The following is a 16,824-nucleotide window of genomic DNA, read 5'->3' as shown; positions in this document are numbered from 1 at the left end:
TTTTTTTTGAATTTGCCATTTTTATCTCTGACGATTCTTTCACTGGGTGACTTAATATTCAAAATCAATCTGAAAATGCCACTGAAATTTCCAACCACTCCTGAAATTAGGAAACCCCCCAAAAACAACCTGAATGAGTCATAAAATTGTTCTCCCAGAATCCAGAACTTAATCAAATCTGGGCTAATCACTCATTTGCTGTTGGAAAATGAGAATGAGGTCAACTTTCAGTGGTCTCCAACTCATCCAGAGACTCCATAAAAGGTCCTTAATTACCCTGGAATTACTCATCTCTTATTGTTTTTTTGGCTTCATGGTGCTTGGGATTTATTTTCTTAGTGTTAGCTCAATATATTTAATTAGTTTATATATCTCAGTGTAATTTAAAGTTGCTTTTGTAACTTTCTTAGGTCATTAAATACCAAAAAAAAAAAAAAAAAAAAGGGAGAGAGAGATAATAGGCCAATGCTTGGATCTCATCGTTGTTTTCCTGTACTTGGATTCAATCTAGACTTGCCTCTGGAATTTGGAAATGCAAAAGGAGCAATTAGGATCAATTATTGCAATTAGAAAGATGTTTCAACAGGAAGCTTCCAGGCTCTTTCAGGTATCACAAACCCCATCAGATCGATGGGGGAACAACAGGGAAGAAAACTCCAAATCCCTGGGATTTCAATGCCTTGCAGCTGGGATGAAGCAATAAAGCAGATTTTAATCTCAGATTTTAATGGCAGTTCTGGAGCCGTTTTTTATGGAGCAGTGGGATTATTTCAGGTTTTATCCCACGGGAATGAGCTGCAGCTCAGCGTGGATGAGGAGCCAGGAATTTTCACTCCATCCTTGGTTTTTATGCACCCTCACAGATCCCAAACCTGTCCCTGCTCAGGCTCTGCCCAAGTGCCTCTGCCTGTCCTTGTCCCCTCTGCACATCCAGCCCGGAGCTGGGGGCCAGGAAACCTTCCCAGAGGAGCACTGAGAGCTCTGCATTCCCAATTCCAGCATTTTCCTGCTCCTCTGCAGCGTTGGTGGCTCTGGATTGATCCCTTTGTCACGGGGTTTGTGCTGGGATTCCAGAGCCTCGTCCCTGACCTCTGTCATCCATAAAAAGTCTGGTACTTTAAGGATTTTTATTCATCCCTGACCTGTGTTATCCCTAAGAACTCTGTTACTTCCAGGATTTTAATCATCCTTGACCTCTGTTATCCCTGAAAAATGTTACTTCCAAGGGTTTTATCCATCCCTGACCTGTTATCCATTAAAACTCTGTTACTTCCAGGATTTTATCCATCCCTGACCTCTTATCCACAAAAATCTGTTCCTTTCAAGGATTTTATCCATCCCTGACCTCTTATCCACAAAAAACTGTTCCTTCCAAGGATTTTATCCATCCCTGACCTCTGTTATCCATAAAAACTCTGTTACTTTCAAGGATTTTATTCCAATTTTTTTTTCTCATCAAGAGGATTAAAGAATTGGAGAAGTGCAGGGTGTCGTGTCTGTTTGCAAAATCCCCACGGGAATCTTCCCACTGGACGCTTGTGGGGACTTTTCATGGAGAAATGTTGGAAAAATCGTGGAATGCTTCACATAAATGATAAAATATCTTGAAAATTTGATGTTTTATCTGAAGATATAACATCAATTCCTGTCATTGTTGTGCTTTGGGAAGTGTGGGAGCTCTCGGGTTATTCCAGTTGATCTTGGAAATGTTCATTTTTGAGTTCAGCTTCTTTCAGTTTTGTGCTGTAAAGGATTTTCCCAATGTTTTTTCCAGAAATCTCATTTTGGGAATATTGGGAGTTTTGCCTTGAGCTCGTTAATATTCATGTTTTATTTCAGGGTTGGAGGGGGAGATCCAATTCCTGACATTTTTCTAAACAGAATTTTCTCATGAATTCCCCCCAAAATAACTGGAGCTGTTCCCAGTTGTGTTTTCCTCCCACCAGCAGAGCCAGACTGCAGGAATGAACATTCTCCTATCAAAGAAAAGTCCTGGAATACTAAATAAATCAAAAAATGACAATAAAATCCTAGTATTTTATTCTATGATAATAAAATCCAAACCAACTTCCAGTTTTCCAAAATTCTTGCTTCCTGGGGAAAGAAGAGCTCAGGAGAAGAATTTCTGTGAGGCTTTGATGATCCTGAAGGGTCTGATTTTTCCAAAATCATCTTTTTTTCCCCCTGGAGCCTCCTCTGGGCTCATTTTTTATCCCATCCCAGTGGAAGTTCAAGCAGCAAATCCCAAAAAAACGTTTCCAGCCAGTGGGAAGAGGATTGTTGAAATGCTGCACTCGCAGCTAATTATCTCTGCTCAGCTAATTAACACCAGAGTATTCCGGGATGGAGCTGGAGGATTTTATCCCGAATTTTCTCCTCAGCCACTTGGGAGGTCACTGCTTTAATTCCTGAAATGTTCCTGCAACAAGTGCAGCATTTCCAGTTTATAAAAAAAAAAAAAAAATGAAATATATATATATATATATATAACTATAGATAATGTATATATAATATAAATATATAAAATATATATGTATATAATATATAAAAATATAAAGGTATATAAAATATCTATTAATAATATATGCAAATATATGAAAATAAATATATAAAAATAGAAAAGTATAGAAAAGTATATAAGTATGTAAAGTAAATTAAAATTAAAAGTATATAATATATAGATATATATAATATTTACAAATATAGGAAATAATATCTATACGATATATATTCTATAAATATATACATAATGTACATATAATATATATATGAAAATATATATTCTATATTATATATACATACAGTATATATAAATATGTATTTATAGAATATATACATATAAATATAAAAATATATAGATTTATGTATGAAATATATATAACATATATAAATATGTATTAAAAATATATTTATTTCTATTAAGCTTTGCTTAACTTGGGAGAGACAGCAAATAAATAGATTTTTTTTTAAAAAATCACTGAATTCAAGCAGGGCTTAAACCCTTTGTATTTAAGACCTTTGGTATTTAATTTTATTTAATTTTGTGCCAGCTCAAATTTCACCTCAGGTTTTGGTGCTCAGCCCCAGGTGTGTCTTATCCCCCCCAAAAAAACTGGAGCTGAAACACCTTAAAATATGAAATCAATTAATCAGAGTAAAATTAATTAATAAGAAATTAATGAATGAGAGTAGAATGAATGAATAAGAAATGAACAAATGAAAGTAGAATGAAATGCTGCAGTGCAGTTATTTTAGTCATTCCCCAGCATTGCTTTGGTGTCCTGCAGAAATTCAATATTTTTTTTTTCCCTCTTTTTTCTTTTCACCTTTGCTCCTCGGGTTTCAAATCCAGAGGTGCAAAAAATTCCAGGAATATTCAAAAATCGAGGTTGGTGCTGAGGTGGGAAGAGGTGCAGGAGCGAGGGATTTTGGGGGGAAAAGGAAATTAAGGAGTGAGGGGAAAGTGTGGGATCATTGCTGACGTTTTGGAGTCAGAGAGAAATCAGAAAAATTCAACATTTAGGGACAAAAACATGGATAAAACATTCCTAATTCTCACAGGCAGGAGCCCAAAGGAAACTCAGGAATTTTAACTGCACCCTGTTGTTTATCCACAACCCTTTTCCTCACGTCCTAATAGCCAAAAAATTCCCCAAATGGAGATATTGTTAGGGAATTGTATTCAAATAAATAAATAATAAATTTAAATAAAGAATTTAAATAAAGACATTTAAATAATATATATATAATATCTATATTATAAATATAGCATATATTATATAACTTATTATAGATAAGAGTTTGTTTTTATATAATATACATAAATGAATATTATATAAATCTATCTAATAAATTAAATATAAACAATAAGTTTAAAAAATAAATTTGAATAAAATAAATAATGAATCATTCCCATATTTTTCCCCTTCTGAGCTCCAAGGGGTTATTTGGTACCAATTATTTGATACTGGCCATAAATCTGAGGAATTCCTGATTATTTGGGGGATTTTTGGATTCTGACAAATCTGAGGAATTCCTGTTTAGTTTGGGGGTCTCTGGCTTCTGTTTCCCCCCTCTGCTCTGGGGAAATTCCCTTTTTTCCATCATTTTGTCAGAAATTTTCCATCATTTTTGTCCCATTTAGCCTGTTCTGGGGAGTTTTTTTCCCTCTCTAATTCCATGGCTGGAATTTAATCAGACACCTCACAGCGAATATTGAACCCATTTATTTATACAGAATATATTTGTACAGAATTTACACCTGTTAAAAAAACAAAAAATTTAACATTTCCAAGCAATACCCCCCAAAAAATAAAATGATGCAGCTCAGCATTTTCTGGGGTTAATTTTCCCTTTTTAAAAGGAAAACAACAAATTAATTTCCTTAATTTCCTTTTTTTTTTTTTTTTTTTTTTTTTTTTTTTTTTTTTTTTTTTTTTTTTTTTTTTTTTTTTAATCCTCCAGGGAGATGCCAGAGGAGAAACAGGGATTGATTTTTTGGGGGAGGAATTTCCAGAACCAGGTGGGATTTGCATAGAAAAAGAGATTTAAAAATAAAAAATACAAAACAGAGATGGATGAGGAAGTCCTGAAAGGACAAGAAAATTCTGGGGGTGAGACTCCAAAAATGTTGATTTTTAATATAAAAAGAACTAAAAACAGACAGTGGGGAAGGTTGATTTTTATAAAGATATATATCTATATATTTTTTTATATTTATATATATAATTTTTTTTAATAAAATCTCCTGTAAAACACACTGAGCCTTTCCTTCACCTGGAATTAAGTGCGGGAATTTCGAACCTCCAAGAAAATTCAATCCCAAAGCCACAAAATTCAGGCCGGGCCCTTCCAGGAGCAGATTCCTGATTTTTCAGGATATCCCAAATGGATTCAGGACCTGGGCACCTCCCCAGGAATTTGCATTTCCCTGTAAATCCCCCCCAAAAAAATCATTTTGGGCCTAAAAATACCAATATTTGATAGAGCTCAAGTTACCCTGGAGCAGGAATAGGGGGAAAAAAATCACTCCTGAAAGAATAATTAATGATTATTTTACAAAAAATTCACTATAAAACAGTTTTAAAGCAAGTCCATGACAGCCTGCTTTTATTACTGACTTTGCAAGACAAAGTTGATTCTTTTTTTTTTTTAAAGCGATGTAAAATTTTTTTAATATATATTTATATTTATAGATATTTATTTTGAACATTTATACATTACAGGCTCGCTGATTTGCAAACCATCCCGGTTTTTGTTTTTTTTTCCTGGCAAGATCAGCTCTTTTAGGAATCTTTTTCCCAGCACTTCCAAACCCTCCTGGACTTCCAAAAAAAAAAAAAAAAAAAAAAAATTAAATATTGCATCCGTGATTTCAGGGCAGAACGAACACCACAGGTCACCCAAAGACAGTGGAATTTTTATTCCAGCAGTGGAATAAAAAGGGAATAAAATTCCCAGGATTTCTTTTCTCTCATTCAGGTCGTGGGATTTGGGGTTAAAATGGGGGGAAAAATGGGGAAAAAAATGGGAATATTCTTCCTCTAAACCAGTGGGAATCCGGTGAGCAGCAGCTCCTCATCCTCCTCCCGCTGGGAATGAGGAATTTTCGGGATTTCTCCGGTTCATTTCGGGAATTCCAGAGGTTTTTCAGGGATCTTCTCCTTTTCCCTTCCTTGCTGCCAGTCCCTGCCCGTCCTGGAGGTGCGGGAATTCTGCAGGCGCCCGAGTTTGTGTTAATGAGCACGTGTTAATTGGACAGCGCAGTTAATGAGGGGCCAGCAGGGCTGTTCCCAATGGGAATCCACGACGGGAGCAGGAACACTTCAGCGGCAGCTCTACCCGGGATAAACCGGAATTTTTACCCGGGATAAACCAGACTTTACCCGGGTCAGGCCGGGCTTTTCCAGCCCCAGGGCTCTTTCCCACAGTGATCCCGGGCTTGGTGCAGGATTTCAGGAATTCTGTCCGGGAGTTCCCGCGGGGATTCCGCTCCAGCCCAAACCCGGGATTATCCCAAATCCAGGCGGGATTCAGGGCTGGCTCAGCTGGGGCAGCGCGGCCCTGCTGCTGTCACTGTCACTGTCGTGTTACCGTCCCTGTCCTGTCCCTGTCCTGACACCATCCTTGTCCCTGTTGCTGTCCCTGTCACCATCCCTGTGTCTATTTTGTCACCGCCCCGTCACTGTCCTGTTCCTGTCCTGTCAGCATCCCTGTCACTGTCGTTGTCACTGTCCCGTGCCTGCCCTGTCCCTGGCACCATCTCTGTCTTGTCACTGTCATTGTCCTTGTCCCTGTCCTGTTCCTGTCCTGTCAGCATCCCTGTCACTGTCGTTGTCACTGTCCCTGTCCTGGCACCATCCCTGTCCCTGTCCTGTCGCTCTCCCTGGAAACATCCCTGTGACTGTCGTTGTCACTGTCCCGTCCGTGTCCTGTCCCTGACACTGTCCCTGTCCTGTCGCTCTCCCTGGAACGATCCCTGTCACTGTCGTTGTCACTGTCCCCATCACTGCCGTTGTCCTGTCGCTGTCATTTCCACTGTCACCGACGCTGTCCTGTCCCTGGCACTATCCCTGTCGCTGTCCCTCTCCTGTTACTGTCCCTGTCCAAGGCACCATCACTGTCACCATCCCTGTCGCTGTCGCAGTCACTGTCCCTGTGCCGTGGCTGTCCATGGCACCATCCTGGTCCCAGTCCCTGTCCTTCTCCTGTTACTGTCCCTGTCCCGTCGCTATCCCTGGCACCGTCCCTGTCGCTGTCCCTGTCGCTGTCACTGTCCCTCTCCTGTTACTGTCCCTGTCCCGTCGCTATCCCTGGCACCGTCACTGTCCCTGTCCCTCTCCCGTCCCTGTCCCTGTCGCTGTCAGTGTCCCCGTGCCGTGGCTGTCCCTGGCACCATCCCTGTCCCTGTCCCCATGGCTGTCGCTGTCAGTGTCCCCGCGCCGTGGCTGTCCATGGCACCATCCCTGTCCCTGTCCCTGTCCCTGTCCCCGTCGCTGTCAGTGTCCCCGTGCCGTGGCGCCCAGCCAGCGCTGTGCCAGCAGCGCCAGCCCGAGGCCGAGCGGTGTCCCCAGGCCGGGCGGGGACAGCGGCGCTGTGGCGCTGAGCGGTGACAAAGTGGCGAACACGGCGTCCGAGGCGTTCCGCGGCAGCGGCAGGTTACAGATGCTGCCCTCGCAGCACGACGTGCACACCTGGGAACGGGGAATTCCGGGGGGAAACACAGGGAAAACGGGAATGAGGCATTCCAGCGAGAAAAGGTACAGGGAAAACGGGAATGAGGGATTCCAGCGAGAAAAGATACAGCAATGCCGAAATTCCAGGGAAAAGGTACAGGGAAAACAGGGAATGAGGAATTCCAGCGAGAAAAGATACAGGGAATGCCGGAATTCCAGGGAAAAGGTACAGGGAAAACAGGGAATGAGGAATTCCAGGGAGAAAAGGTACAGGGAATGCCAAAATTACAGGGAAAAGGTACAGGGAAAACAGGGAAAGCCATTATATGTACATAGCTAATTAATTATATCTACATTAATCTAATATAATACATAAAATATATTTATTGTACATATAATCTATGATGTAGATGCCTGATATGTATAATAATATATACATATAACATAAATACGATCTAATAATTATGTACATTATATGTACATATAATTCATACTTATATATATTGTACATATATATTATATACAATATATATGCTATCTATAGAATATTTAAATTTATCACAGAATGTAATATAAAATCAATACAAATAGAATACGTGCTAGATAATAATAATAATAATAATAATAATTGGAATATATACTAGAATATGTACTCTATATATAGTATATAACACGCAAATTATGTTACATTAATATAATATACACTATGTTACAATATAATACAATATAACATAAATGTAATATAATGTGACATAATGTAACATAATATAATATTACATAACATAATATAATATAAATGTCATATAATATAATATAAATGTAATGTAATGTAATGTGATGTGATATAATGTAATATAATATAACACGATATAATATATATTACTTCCGTATTTTCTTTTATTTTCTCATATATGATATTACTTAATTTAATTTGATTTGATTTAATTTCTCCCTATATTTCGCACCCGTTACGTTTCCAAACCAAGCTCCAATTATCCCATTTCCCCCCAGTTTCTCCCACCTTGTACTCCTCGTGCCTGAGGTAGGTGCAGCCCGTGCTCAGACACTCCTCCAGGGCCACACAGCGCTTGGTGACAGACACACTCTCCCCGCTGGCCTTCATCATGTGCTGGCTGAAACAGTACCTGGTCCCTGAAAAACATGGGAAACTCCTTATTGGATCAATTCCCCTTCCCTGAGAACACGCCGGCAGGAGAGAGAGGGGGAAAAAATGTCTTAGATTTTAATTAAATGATGGGATTTTTTTAAAAAAAAAAAAAAAATTTTTTTCAATTTTTTTAAAAAATGTGTTTTTGTATAATGTCGCTGAATATGTGCTCGCACCTGGGAGAAAGGGGAGGGAAAGGAGAGGAAAAGGAGAGAATAGAAGAGAAAAGGAGAGAAAAAGGAGAGAAAAAGGAGAGAAAAAGGAGAGAAAAAGGAGAGAAAAAGGAGAGAAAAAGGAGAGAAAAAGGAGGGGGGAAAGGAGGAAAAAAAGGAGGGGAAAAGAGGGAATTTTCCATGTTTTCCAGCTTCTCCTGCCCTAAAGCTCAGCTTTATCCCAGGATTTTGCTGGAAGTGCCATTCCCAGCCAACCTGGGCTCCCTCTCTCCTGCTCTGGCAGATCCCACACGGGATAAATAAAACTTCCACCACCCCACAACCCTTTTGAGGCTCTTTTATTCCTTATTCCTTCAATTTTTTGTGTGTGTGTGGAATCATCTCAGGGAGAGGGATTTTCCTGGCACAGGGAGCATGAGCATGGACGGCTGTCACCTCCCCAAAGGCCACACACAAAATCCACAAGAAGGAATAAAATCCATTCCCCTTTTCTCCTAAAAAACCAAGGAATATCCAGGAATATTAATCTCATCCCGTGCCAGCCAGCCTGGGAGGTTTTATTGTTGTTGATTTTAGCTCAAAGGAAGCAAATTCTGGGGCTGATAACGGGTCTGACACACACACTGGGGTCAGCTCCTTCCAAAATAATTATTTTTCTTCCAAAATAAATATATTTCATCCTTCCAAAATAACGAATTTTTTTTTTCCCAAAGGCAAAGTTCTCCCCAAACAACCCAACTAGATGGGATTCACTGGGGCTGTGGATAATCTCGATGTCGTGTGAGGGTCTTGGAGGAGAGCTGGTGAAGGAGAGGGAGATTTGGGGAGCTCAGGAGTGCCCAGATCTGATATTTGAGGGTTTGTATTAAAAGTTTTTTTTCTGAGCTGCTCCCAATTTCAGGCTCCAAGAGGATTTATGGGAATCAAACCACCGAAAATATGGAAATTCCAGCTGTGGCTGCCCTGGATGTGGATTGGTGCCACAGGGGAGGGAAGTAAACACAACCAGAACTGGTTCACCAGTAAGAGAGAAAAAAAAAAAAATCTCTTATTATTTCTTCCCTGTGAGGGTGAGGAGGGGCTGGGATGGAATTCCCAGAGCATCTGTGGCTGTCCCTGGATCCCTGGAGATGTCCAAGGCCAGGTTGGAGCAGCCTGGGATAGAGGGAGCTGTCCCTGCCATGGAATGGGATGAGCTTTAAGCTCCTTCCCAACCCAGACCTCTCTGGGATTTTAAGAAATCAACCCCAGCCTGATTTAACCCCCAGCTGAGCCAGAGAAAAACAGGGAACAGCTCAAACTCCTCAACCTCATCCGCTGCCACGAGACACGAAAAACTTAAATTATTTTTCCAGAATCCCAAATTCCACAATTTCTAGGAAAAAGGGGGTGGGATGGATTTCTGGGATGGGGCTGGTTACCTCGGGGGCAGTAAACATCTGGAGCCCAGCGGTTGCACTCGTAATTATCTGAGGCCTTTTCACAGGTGAAACACTTAAATCCATGAGGATACGGCGTGGCTGAAAGCAAGGGAAAAATTAAAGTTAAAAGCAATGGGAAATATGGAGTTAAAAGCAATGGATAACGGAGTTCAAAGGAATGGATAATGGAGTTAAAATGAATGGAAAATACGGAGTTAAAATGAATGGGAGATATGGAGTTAAAAGGAACGGCTAATGGAGTTCAAAGGAATAGATAATGGAGTTAAAACGACCCAATTAATCTGGTTCTGTGCTGCTTTTTAGGAGAAAACAGCAACTTTTTCTTTTTTTTTTTTTTTTTTTTTTTTTTTTTTTTTTTCTCTTCAAATCCAAATTTCTCCAAATTTTCCTGTCGGTGTCAGCAGGTTGGTTCTGATTTGTGAAACCCTGTTCCCCCGCAGCAGGAAAAGCACATTTAGGTCCCTGTGGATTCGTTCCAGCTGTGTTTTCCCAGCCAAAGTGGCCGGTGCTGACTTCAAAGGGAGTTAATGGGAGCTGGGAATGCTCATTCCCTTGGAATCGGAGCTCACATCCAACACTGCGGGTCTATCAGCGCTGATAACAAAATATCAGGTGGGTTTGAACACTCTGGGAATTGTCCCAGCAAAGGAAAGAGCTGCTCCTGTTGAAGGCAAGCTCAAGGCCCCAAAGGAAACTAAAACCACTTTGCTGAACCTCCAGCTCTGAACGGCAGCTCTGTCCTAATTAATCTCACCAAACGAGAGCTAATTCCTTAATTGCTCTCCTGGCAGCACTTCTGGGACGTTTTCAGTCCATCCTCCAGGTGCTGCCACCTTCTCAGAGGCCAAATGGTGAAGAGGTCACATTTATCAGTAAATGGAACCTCTGCAGCCCCAAGGGCCACATCTTCACCCTCCCTCCTCTTCATCACCTCCTCCCCTCGCTCTGGGCAGGATCCTGTGTAGGAATGGGAGGTGAAGCAGGAGGATTTCGTTGCTTGTTTCCTTTCAGCTTTTAAGGAATAAAAAAAATCACCCAGCAGCAACTCTGCTGGGGCTGGGACAGCACAATAATTTAAATGAATCCCTCTCACTCTACACCTCTGACAGGTCACAGCTATGACATAAAACAGCAATTTCAGCCTCCCTGCACAGAATATAAATCTTTTAGCCCGTGAAGCAGTGAGTTTTTTGTGGGGAGGGAAGGCAGGGACGGCTCCACAGGCACCCTGTTCTCACGGGATTCAGTAAGACTGATTCAGTGGACGGACTGGGGAGGGAAGGTCTAAAGATGCACAATTCCATTGCTCCAGGAGGTACTGGAGTCAAGGCAGGAGCTTGGAATGGTTTGGGCTGGGAGGGACCTTACAGCTCGTGTTGGGACACCTCCCACAAAACCCTGGGTTTTCCTTTTTCTTCCACATCAGCGTGACCCTGTGAGAGTGGTGACTGCACAAACCAGGCCCCTCCCAACCCAAACCATTCCACGATTCCATGTGAAACCAGCTTAAAGGCAGGGCCAAAGGCACACACAGCTGTGGTTCAAGAAGAAGTGGGGGGAAACGAAGGAAACACGACAAGGTGAAATGAGGTACAGAGAAACAGAAAATATCCTCTGAGGACCGTGTGTCCTGGGGTGACTTCATTATGTTTGTATCCCCAAAAGTCTGTTCTTTTTGTGCTGGATAGTGAGTTCTGTGCCTTTCAGACTGATTCTGGGAAAGAAGAAGCGTGGAGTTTGTTTTGAAGAAACTGCTCTCACTCCTGGACATTCTGCTCCTGGACTGTGTCTGAGGCACAGACAGACAAGGGCACAGAGATCTCTTTGCTTTTAATTAGCCTGGGCCAGCTGAAATAGAGAAGCTCCCTGGACTGTTTCTTTTTCTTTTTTGGGGGACTGTTTAACGCTGTCCTGGGCTGAAAAACCCAGAGGAGTATCAGGAGTTCACACCTCACTCAGCATTTGCCATAAGAGACTGAGCAAGCCGAGCTACAACCCACAGCAAAGGGCTTCCTGAATTTGCCATCTCACTCCAGAACAACAAAAGCTTTTCTTCTTTCATATTATTCATTCCTTTATGCTTATGAGCACTTTGTTTGTTAAATAAATAATTTTTTCCACATTTTCTCCAAGGAATTTCTTTCCCAGACCAGTTAGGGGAGGGGCCGTTTGGGTTTGCTCTCCAGAGGAGCCCCATTCAGAGGTTTCCTCCCAAGTTTGCCCTAAACCAGGACACCACGGAAACAATGACTGGAACCGGCTTTTGGGTTCCTGTGAGAATTCGAGTGCAAATCCATAAGCTCAAAGCTCAGGAGATAACCCTCATCAATAACCTGGACATTTTCCTTGTCCCTGTCCCGGGGAGGAGGTCACTCACTGGAGGGGTGGAGGTAGACGATGTCCTTGGCGGTGAAGTCGCGGCTGCGCGCGGCCGGAGCGCGCCCGGACAGGAGCAGCAGCAGCAGGAACAGCCCCGGAGGCCAGGCCATGGCCCGGCCAGCACCTGCTCATGTGGCAGCCAACACTCCCCACCTGGGCAGAGACACAGAATTCCAGAGTTAGCCAGGCTGGGAAACACCTCTGAGATCATCAAGTGCAGGAGTTTGGCCTGGCCAGCGCCTGCTCATGCAGTGGCTGAGAACCCCCACCTGGGCAGGGTCACAAAATCACAGTTAACTGGGTTGGAAAACACCTCTGAGATCACCAAGTGCAGGAGTTTGGCCTGGCCAGCACCTGCTCATGTGGCAGCCAACACTCCCCACCTGGGCAGAGACACAGAATTCCAGAGTAAACTGGGCTGGAAAACACCTCTGAGATCACCAAATGCAGGAGTTTGGCCCGGCCAGCACCTGCTCATGCAGTGGCTGAGATCCTCCACCTGGGCAGAGACACAGAATTCCAGAGTAAACTGGGCTGGAAAACACCTCTGAGATCACCAAATGCAGGAGTTTGGCCCAGCCAGCGTCTGCTCATGCGGTGGCTGAGAACCTCCACTGTCACCTCGATCTTTTTCAGCCTTCTGATGTTTGCATTTTTGTACTGGAGTTCTTCACAGACTTTCAAGTGATGTTATGGCAGCTGTCCTTCTTGTTTTGGGAACTGTTCTTGATGCTTACACACCTGTCTGGAGGAGGGACAATTGATGGGCTTCTAGTTTGACCAGTGTGGTTGGAGAGGTGTCAACCTCATTGCCCAATCCCTGGTCATTGTCCAAAATCTATATAAACCCAAGGAAAAAAATAAACCTCTCTGTTTTTGCCCTGACAACCTGACTGCCTGAGTGTGGTTCTTTTTGTGTCAGTCTAGAGACATCCCCACCTGAGCAGGGCCACGAAATCAGAGTCAGCCAGGCTGGAAAACACCTCTGATGTAGACAACGATGATTTCAGAAGGATTTTGGGACATCAGGCAGCTCTTTCAAATGTTTATTGCATAGATGGTGTCACAGCAGTCCTGGGTCGTGGGTCAGCATTTGGCAAACCTGAAGCCACTTCAATTCTCCTCACAATGCATTATATATTTTTCTTTACAGAGTATCTTAATACATACAACCAATCAGCATCATACCCAATACCTTTACCAAACCTATCCCAGCTATTACCATGACCACACAACAGTTAGCACTACCCAATCACAAAATTATATGTTACAGTTCAAGCTTAAAGTTTCTGTTTTCTTGCAGTGGAAAATTCCTAAATCTTTTCTCTACTTGCTACATCAGCATGTCTGTTTACCTGGGTATCCCCTGCTTTTCTTGGGAATTGTCTTTGCTTGGTAAAAATATCTTTCTTTGTTTGTGGTCAAACATACCTTTGCTCCAGCTGAAAAACCTCCTTTCAGTTCAGCTTACCCTTTGCTTCCTTGGGTTATCCAGTAACTGCTGCTTCAGCAGTTTCTAGCTTGAGGCTTCTTTTATTCTCCTGTATCAAAACTAGCTCTCATTTCTAAAGGGCTTTCTGCTGAGCATTCACTTCAGTAAAACTTTCCTGCTAAACTTTCATCCTCTCCAACACTCTGAGACCATCGAGCGCAGGAGTTTGGCCCGGCCAGCACCTGAACCAACAATCCCCACCTGGGCAGAGACACAAAATCAGAGTTAGCCAGGCTGGAAAACACCTCTGAAATCATCAAGAGCAGGAGTTTGGCCCGGCCAGCACCTGCTCATGTGGTGGCCAACAATCCCCACCTGGGCAGAGACAGAATTCCAGAGTTAACCAGGCTGGAAAACACCTCTGACATCATCGAGTGCAGGAGTATTTTATCTGTTTTAGTTTCTCTGACAGTTTTAATTAATTTCTGAGCACCCCTGGGCCTGTGTGGATGGGGCCCAGAGGGATTTGTGTCCCGACAGGATGGTGACTCCACCACCTCCCTGGGCAGACATTCCCATGCCCAATCCTTCTTTCCACGAGGAAATGGCAGAGAGCAGGGACGAGCAGAGCAAACCCACAAGGACCTGGCCACCACCTCATCCCCACAGCTCAACCCTGGAACGTCCAACTCCTCCGTTATTTTGGCATCAACAGCCCTGGAAAAGGCTTGGCCAAAGGATCTCCCTGGATTTCCAGTGCAGTGGGAAGCTGGCTGGTCCCACAGGAGGTTGGTGATCCTGCTGACACTTCATCTCCACTTCCTCCTGACTCCTCCTCACTGGCTGGGCCACATCCCCACAGTCCTGCGAGGTTCCTACTGATTTCCTCTTGGAAAAGCCTCAGAGCTGCAAACATTGGATTTTCCTCATCCATGCTCCAAAGGGATTTATTCCCTTTATGACGCCATTAATAAACAGTAATGTTTCCGATGTTTCTGACTGAATTAATTTAAGAAGAACCTATTAACCACCGGGGCAAATACATCATTAAATCCACGGCTCAGATTATCATAAACCCTTAAAAATTATCAAAAGTGCCTCAAAAATTGGATGGGATGGGAAAACCCTGAAAGGATGTGGCTGCTGAGCCAAGCAGGAGCCGATGGTTTCCTTTGGAATCCGTCCAGAACACACAGGTTTGGGATGAGCTTTTTCCACCCTGATCAACCAAAAGTTCTGCAACATCCAGATAATCCCTAGGCAGCTCTGAATATGTCGTGGTTATTAACTAATAAATAACATTTTTTGTTGATTTTTTTTTTTTTTCTTCAGGAAAGATATGACAGGGCTGGGGACGTCCCTTCCAAATGTTTGTCCCACAGCAGAAATCCACCCAGGACCAGCAGCACAAAGGTTGTTGTTGTCCCTGCTGTTATCTGCAAACAGGTTTTTTATTAAAACACAGTGAAATCCATAAAAACATATGAGGAAAAAAGATAACGCACAGCCCAATGCTTTAAACTTTGTTGCTTTAACCTTATGAAGAGGGAATTTTGGATTTACTCCATAGACCCCTCTCAGCCAGGGGAGAACAAAATCCTGATCAGAAGCAGACAGGAAGCAAAACAAACCTCTCCCAACCACGCCGAAGATGAAAGAAATGCATTGGTGAGGGATCTGGAGGGAGAATTTGGAATTTGGGAATATTTTTTTTATCCCAAACTACACCAGGAAGGTTTTACAAGCCCCACTCTTCATTTTAAGACATCAACAGTTTGCAGTGAGACTGTCAGGAGCAAAAAAAAAATGAGGATTTGATCTACAGTGACCTACAGCACTCAAAAATGAGGATTCACATCCCAAAAAAGAGGAGCTCGTCGCAGCTCAGCACCAACTCTCATCAGCAGCCTGTGACTGACAAATTATCAGCACGAGGGACAAACACTCATCAAGGCTGGAAAACACCTCCAATACCATCAAATCCAACCATTACAAGGATATTTTAAGTCGGAACACAGCAAGGCTGCTGAAACAACGGCAGGAACCCCTCCCAACGAGGCAGGAATTTGCTGGGCTTGCTCATCAGAAGCACAAAACTCTTTTGTTTTTTTTTCGCAGAGCTGATCAAAGGCTCCCAGTTGAGGACGTTGGTTGTCCCAGTGTCCCCTTTTGTGGGGCCAAATGTTCACCCAGCCCCTGCTCAGCCATCAGCTGGGAAAAGTGGCTGTTGGAGCTGCAAAAAAGGGTGTCAGAAACCTTCCAGCTGCTCCCTCAAAATACTCACATCCTTCCCCTGGTAATTGCAAAGGCCTTAATTGCCAGCTTCTAATGAGCGGCAAGAAAACGGTGAAGGAGCAGAGAGAATTCTCTCCCCCATCTCCGTTTTCTGTTTGAAACAGGTTTAATTACAGGCTAAGGATTATGATTTTAAAATCCTCTGCGTTAGGAAATTGTCCAGAGCAAGGCAAGCAGGGGAAAAAATTTTAAACAGTGGGATTTAGGGAAGTAGGAAGTCCTCAGTGAGCAAATCAAACCTGCCACCATTATTGTCACCGTTTGTCACCGTGACCACGTTCCACCTGTTTGTTCCATACACACAGGTAGGGCAAAACCCAGGAATTTCTGCAAGCATAGAAATTCCCAGTGCCAGAAGCCCAAATATTTAATATTCCATGAATATTTTGAGTATGAACACACAGTTCTGACTTTCATGGGAGTGATGTTTAAGGTGATGATGATATTTCACAGAGAGTGTAGTGGCAAAAATACTTCGAATTGAAGTAATATTAAGTTAAAGATTAGTTAATTAAGTTAATAATTAAGTAATATGAACTTAAGAACTCAATATCCAATAATTACATCTTAAATATTCAATTAATTATATGTTTAATTCAGTGTTCAGCATACTCATTTCCTCTGGTGTTGCACTCACACATAAAAATAAAAAGTAAGGAAGGAGATATAAATATAGGTATATAGATATGGATGCACTGTCTTAAAACCTGCAGACATTTGATAAAAAATTTGGTTTGGTTCCCAAAATCCAACAAAATTC

At 42.5% G+C, this 16,824-nt stretch overlaps 1 protein-coding gene and 1 long non-coding RNA gene across 4 annotated transcripts in view; both read right to left on the bottom strand.

Annotated features, from left to right (window-relative positions):
* Positions 1-442: 442 nt before the first annotated feature.
* Positions 443-16,824, bottom strand: part of LOC136363751 (uncharacterized) — a 196,827-nt gene continuing 180,445 nt past the window's right edge. For 2 of the 3 annotated variants that reach the window (XR_010744040.1, XR_010744042.1), the window contains exons 3-4: positions 1,346-1,421; positions 1,088-1,297 (exon numbers count right to left, since the gene is read on the bottom strand). This is a non-coding gene — a long non-coding RNA (uncharacterized lncRNA). Of the gene's footprint in view, positions 904-1,087; positions 1,298-1,345; positions 1,422-16,824 lie in introns of those variants that run through there. The other variant, XR_010744041.1, reaches the window with a different exon arrangement.
* LYPD6 (LY6/PLAUR domain containing 6) overlaps positions 6,999-16,824 on the bottom strand; it is a 29,172-nt gene continuing 19,346 nt past the window's right edge. Inside the window, exons 2-5 of the mRNA XM_066323260.1 lie at positions 12,336-12,490; positions 9,938-10,036; positions 8,197-8,327; positions 6,999-7,193 (exon numbers count right to left, since the gene is read on the bottom strand). Coding sequence (XP_066179357.1) covers positions 6,999-7,193; positions 8,197-8,327; positions 9,938-10,036; positions 12,336-12,447 — 537 coding nt within the window. The 5' untranslated portion in view covers positions 12,448-12,490. The remainder of the gene's footprint in view (positions 7,194-8,196; positions 8,328-9,937; positions 10,037-12,335; positions 12,491-16,824) is intronic.

This window comes from Sylvia atricapilla, chromosome 7 (assembly GCF_009819655.1).
Source record: "Sylvia atricapilla isolate bSylAtr1 chromosome 7, bSylAtr1.pri, whole genome shotgun sequence".
Classification (NCBI taxonomy): domain Eukaryota; kingdom Metazoa; phylum Chordata; class Aves; order Passeriformes; family Sylviidae; genus Sylvia; species Sylvia atricapilla.
This window is presented reverse-complemented; position numbering and strand designations above follow the sequence as displayed.